The sequence below is a fragment of the Nicotiana attenuata genome, chromosome 2, assembly GCF_001879085.1.
Source record: "Nicotiana attenuata strain UT chromosome 2, NIATTr2, whole genome shotgun sequence".
In the NCBI taxonomy this organism is placed as follows: Eukaryota; Viridiplantae; Streptophyta; class Magnoliopsida; order Solanales; family Solanaceae; genus Nicotiana; species Nicotiana attenuata.
This window is the reverse complement of record NC_031990.1, coordinates 43,253,196-43,258,700: the sequence shown is the minus strand read 5'-3', so window position 1 is coordinate 43,258,700 and position 5,505 is coordinate 43,253,196. Positions and strand designations below refer to the sequence as shown.

Genomic DNA, 5,505 nt, shown 5'->3' with positions numbered 1-5,505 from the left:
GAGCAGGTGCTGGGCCTCCATGCTTGGCCTGGCCGTTTAGGCTTAGTTGCCGGGTTGGGCTTCGACTCGAGCCTTCATGTCTTTGCATTTTTTGTGCCCCTGCGTGTCGGTGGTAGTCGTATTTATCCTACACCTTTGGGTATTTTGCCGTTTTCAACTGTCTTTTGGGTCAGGTCGCATTTGTGGCCCGAGCTGCAATTTCTCTTCGGGACTTATCCCGGCTTGTACGGGCGGAACATGACGGTCCTTTGTGCTCTTAGTTAAATTTGATACTACGGGCAAGTGGCCTGGAGATCTGATGAGGGTGTCATCTGGGCCATACCCTCAGGCATGCTGTGTTTTAACTATCTTGGGCCCAGTCTTTGAGTCCCGCTGCGATTCGGGCTGTGATCGACCCTTATGTTACCTTGAATTGGCGACAGTGGCGTTTATTCCTCGCTTCATGGGGTCTCGTAGTTTCCGGGTCCAGTCTCCAAGCCGTGTTGCGATCGGAGCTGTAATCGACCCTTAAAATCTCATTGATATCCTAGCGACGATAGTACTTATGTCGCGCCCGTAGGCGTATTGCAATCTTCGGGCTTAGTCTCCGGATTGTGTTGTGATCCGAGCTGTAGTTATCCCTCAGATTTTACTGCATTTTCGGTGATGGTGGTATTTATGTCGTTTCGTCGTAGAGACCCTTTGATATGTGGCCCGTAGGTTTCGTACAGTTAACTATTTTGGATAAGGTCTCTGAATCGGGTTATGATTCAAGCTCATTTTAATCCTCAAGTTGTCATGATTTTTTAGCTGGCGACAATGGCTCTTTTGTTGTCTGGTCGTAGAGACCTTTCAATATGTAGCCCGTAGGCTTGCTTAGCTGGCGACAATGGCTCTTACGTTGTTTGCCCGTGGGCTTTGTGTGTAGGCTTTGTATCCGCTCATTAAGGTCTTTTTGTGATATTTTGCCTGACCAATCGTCGGTTCCAGAGGAACCTCGATTTCAAGTCGTTCTCGGTGGTGTTTCGAGCACCTCATGAGGTTCATAGCCCGTAGGTCGAGTAGATCGACGCTCTTGCATTTTGGAGCCGACATGGTCGGAGCTCGTTTTTGCCTGTGGAGGGAAGCATGTTTTAACCGGTTCTTTCCGAAGTAGATTCGGAGGTTTTTTTTAGCGACAGTCCGGCGTCCCCAAGTCGCATTTTTTGTGGGTTGTAGCAGCCGTTTTGATCGGAGTCATGTGCGTTTGGCTGGAGCCATTTTTGATCCCGAGAGGTAGTTTTAGGCGTCTACACCGAGGGTATGCCCTTTAGGGATTCTTACAAATGCGCCGTATAGCCTAAACTGCAGGATTTTTCATGCCTGTTGAGGTCTTACAGTTTGCCATACCTGTTGAGGTCTTACAATGTATGGAGAATAGATCTGATTGTGCCGAGGCTGCCCGCTAGGGTCTTACAATTTTGGATTTTTCAGTGCGTGGAGATTGGCGACAACCTCCGAGTCATCGAGTTTGCTTGAAGACAGCTTCTCGTGAGCTCGGAGTTGATTTTTGGGGGCTTGGTGAGCCCGGAGTTATTTTTCGGGGGCTTGGTGAGCCCAGAGTTGTTTTCGGGGGCTTGGTGAGCCCGAAGTTGTTTTTCGGGGGCTCGTTGAGCCCGGAGTTCTAACCCTGGGGTCGTGCAAGTTGTCAAGTTTCTTATATTGAGTCTCCGAGTATATCGGATCAGTTTAGGCTTGAATACCGCCTTTTGTATACTTGGAGCCGTTTCGCGAGGGCTTCAAGAGTCCGGAGTCCCGACGCTGGTGTCGTAGGGGTGTTGAACCGCTTATGTCTCCGAGTATATCGGATTTGTTCGAGCTTGAATACCTCAAGATGCTGGAAGATATTCCTCGATTCACCAGCATAACATGCGTGCCGTTTGTGCTGGGATGGCTTATTTTTTGCCGAATACGGTTGCTTCGATGATTTATTTTACTTCGAGAAGTAGACTTCCTTTCCTTTCACAGGAAAAATGGATATTTTTTGATTGATTACCCGAAAATAGTACATACTTTCGCTCTGGCGGATTTTGATTATATTGGTCGTTCGGCCTTATACGTTGTCTTCCCGAATGAACCTTTGCTTTTTCGTTTCTCCATCTCCTTTGGATTGGGTGGCTCCCAAGGGGAATGCCCTTCGCCGCCTGTAGGTTGGCCGGTAAGGTGGCTTTAATCAACCCTGTGGAGTTTTTCCCCTTTTAGCAGTTTTGCCGTCGTTGCCTCGTTAAAAACCTTGCCAGTAAAAACCCTTTTCTTGTTTTGGGATAAAAAACTCGGTCTAAGGAAAAGAGTCTAACGGGCTCCCGGGGTCTTGATTTCTTCCGATATCGTTGGTGTCCCGATCTCTCGGGCTGGGTGCCTGCATGGGGGTTAGTTCTTATCTTGAAATAAAATAAAAGAAGTGGATGTACCTTAAAGCGTGGTAGGGCGGCGGCGCCTCGTGGTCGGCTTATTACGACTTCCTGAGGATAAATACGTGATACTGATTTCATTTTTTGGCAAACTCGACCGGGGTCGAGGTCTGATTCATCCATTGGCTTTTCGGGGAGCAGAGGCGCGGGTGTTGGCGGTACATCGTGTATGGCGAACATTTCCTTGCCGCATGTTTCTCCCCATAGACGGTTTTGATCCCATCCTTTGTTGGGAATTTTATCATCTGATGGAGAATGGATGGTACCGCTCTCATGTAGTGTATCCATGGACGCCCAAACAAGGCTTTATATCTCATGTCTCCTTCGGTGACATGGAATTTGGTGTCTTGGGTTGTGACGGCCACGGTAATTGGGAGGGTGATTTCTCCTTTCATTGTCTCGCTTGCCATGTTAACCTATTAAGGACCCGAGTGGCGGGTACGATCCGTTCAGTCAGCCCGAGCTATTCTACCACTCTTGACCTAATAATATTGGTCGAGCTACTTGGATCCACTAGTACACGTTTTATCTAAAAAGAATTTACGAGGAAATAGATTACCAGGGCATCGTTGTGGGGTTGGGATAGAGCCTCGGTGTCTTCTTCACCGAACGTGAGGGCGTCTTCGGGGATATATCCCCGAGTCCGTTTTTCCCTGGTGATGGATATTTTTGTTTTCCTCATCATGGGCTCCTGCGGGGTATCAACGCCTCCCATGATCATGTAGATGACGTGTTTTGGCCCGTTTGCTTCATTTTTCTTGGTCGCTTCCCTGTCTTGAAAATGGTTTTTAGCTCGATCACTAAGGAACTCCCGAAGGTGCCCTTTGTTGAGTAGTCGAGCCACTTCTTCTCGTAATTGGTGGCAATCCTCGGTTCTGTGACCGTGTGTATTGTGGAACTCGCATACTAAGTTGTAATTCCTCTGTGATGGGTCTGACTGTACTTGTTTGGGCCACTTGGCATCCGTGATTTTGCTGATAGCGAACACAATATCCGATACATCATCGCTGAAGTTGTATTTCGACAAGTGGGGCGCGTTCATCGGTGCCATATTCCGATCGAGCCTAGTTCTTTTGAAGATCCCTCGAGGGTCCTGTCCTCGATCTATCCTCCGGTCGTTGCGAGGTAAGTTGCACCTTGGGGGGTTTCTTCTGTCTTCGAGGTATGGCTGGTATCTTTCTTTGTTTGGTTTCATCTCCTTTGCCAGGAGTCTGTTGGGGTATACTGAGCGTGAAGGAGCTCCCAGCTGGTCATCCTCGGCCCTGATCTTCAACCGGTATCGATTGTGAATGTCCAACCAGGTTACGGTCCGGTATTCGATAAATTCTATTTCAGTTATTTTGAGGCCATCGAGCTTTGTTCGTTCAGGCCTTGGGTGAAGGCTCGCACCGCCCAGTCGTCAGAGACTGGCGGTAGTTCCATTCGTTCCATCTGAAAGCGGGATACGAACTCCCGCAACATCTCATTGTCCCTGTGCTTGATTTTGAAAAAGTCGGACTTCCTCATTGCTACTTTGATGGCTCCGGCATGTGCTTTTACGAAGGAGTCTGCTAGCATGGCGAATTAATCTATGGAGTTGGGAACCAAGTTGTGGTACCACATCATGGCCCCCTTTGAAAGCGTTTCTCCAAAATTTTTCAACAACACGGACTCGATCTCGTCGTTTTTTATGTCGTTGCCTTTTACCGCGCAGGTGTAAGCAGTAACGTGTTCATTAGGGTCGGAGGTGTTGTTGTACTTATGGAGTTCCGGCATTTTGAACTTTTTCGGGATGGGCTTCGGGGCTGCTTCCTCGGGGAACGGCCTTTGGATGAACTTCTTCGAATCTAAGCCTTTGAGGAATGGGGGCGCACCCGGGATCTGATCGACCCTGGAGTTGTAGGTCTCGACCTTCTTATCATTGGCCGCGGTCAATTTCTCTCCTAATTTGATTCTTTTGGTGAGGTCTTCGAGCATTTTTACGATGACCGGATTGGCCACTAATCCGTTGTTGCTTGACCTTACCGGTGTTCACTCGACGGGTGGAGCCGTCTCTGGTGCCGCTGTGCGGGGGTCCTCGGGTGGCTTTGCAGCTGAGTGATGGCCAGTTGTTGTGCCTGCAACATTTCGAAGATTACGTCAAGACTTAATTCATGTTCTTCCCGGGCTGAGGTTTTTTGTACTTCCTATTGGCCGTCGTGTCATATGCTCCTATCAGTGTGAGAGGTTTCGTCGACTTGTTGTGCGTCTCGTGAGTCTGCGTTGTGGAGGCGCTCCAGCGGCCGGGACAACCACGCTGCTTTCCCCGTGATTTCGAAGTTGTCGTTCTCGGCTCCGTTTATCGAGCCGGACATTTTAGCCTAAAATTAAAGGATCTTGGACAAGAAAAGTGTGAAAGATAATGTGTGTTCGCTTAACGAAACCAGCCAGAAAATAATGACTATTATTTTTAGCCCCACGGTGGGCGCCAAACTATTTACCGTGAAAATAGTAACAACAATTAAATTTGCAAATGAGATTTTAAAAATATGTGATCTATTCTCAAGCTAGTTGTTAGGGGCAGTTGATGCTAAAAATGTCAAGTATAGCGATAAAATGCGAGTTAAATCGAGGTAGTAAGCAAACCGAAAGGGGCCTGTTGGCAGGGCGTAGAGTAGGTCGATGGAGGCCTCGGGGCCGAGGCTCAAACCGGGATCGAGCTATCGGGAACAATCGGGGAAGGGATAACAAACAAAGATATGATTAAGTAAGGCTCTTTATGACCATTGCATAGCTAGACGGGCTTAGAACAAGTAAGAAAATAATGAACACGAGATGACCTCGGGCCAATGAGAACAAATGGATTAGAAGAAAAGAGAGAGAGGAGAGATATTATTGCACTTATGCAGAAAATGCAGCAACAGCCAACCACCCAGCAAGGAGGGGCGAGTCCCCTTTATATAGGAGGGGAATCTCGGTTACAAGTACATGGATAATAAATGCAAAGTATGGTGATGGGATGGATTGACATGATGCCACAGCATAGGCTCTAGACAGGCCGAGTCTGTCAGATATAGCTGTACGCCCGGGGGGCTTCTTCCTTTGTCCTGGCTTTGTT

At 48.2% G+C, this 5,505-nt stretch overlaps 1 protein-coding gene across 1 annotated transcript; it reads right to left on the bottom strand.

The window, feature by feature from the left end:
- LOC109218882 lies at window positions 2,959–3,480 on the bottom strand. Its single transcript, XM_019383281.1, has one exon. It carries the CDS (start codon window positions 3,478–3,480, stop codon window positions 2,959–2,961), a length of 522 nt encoding a protein of 173 aa, XP_019238826.1.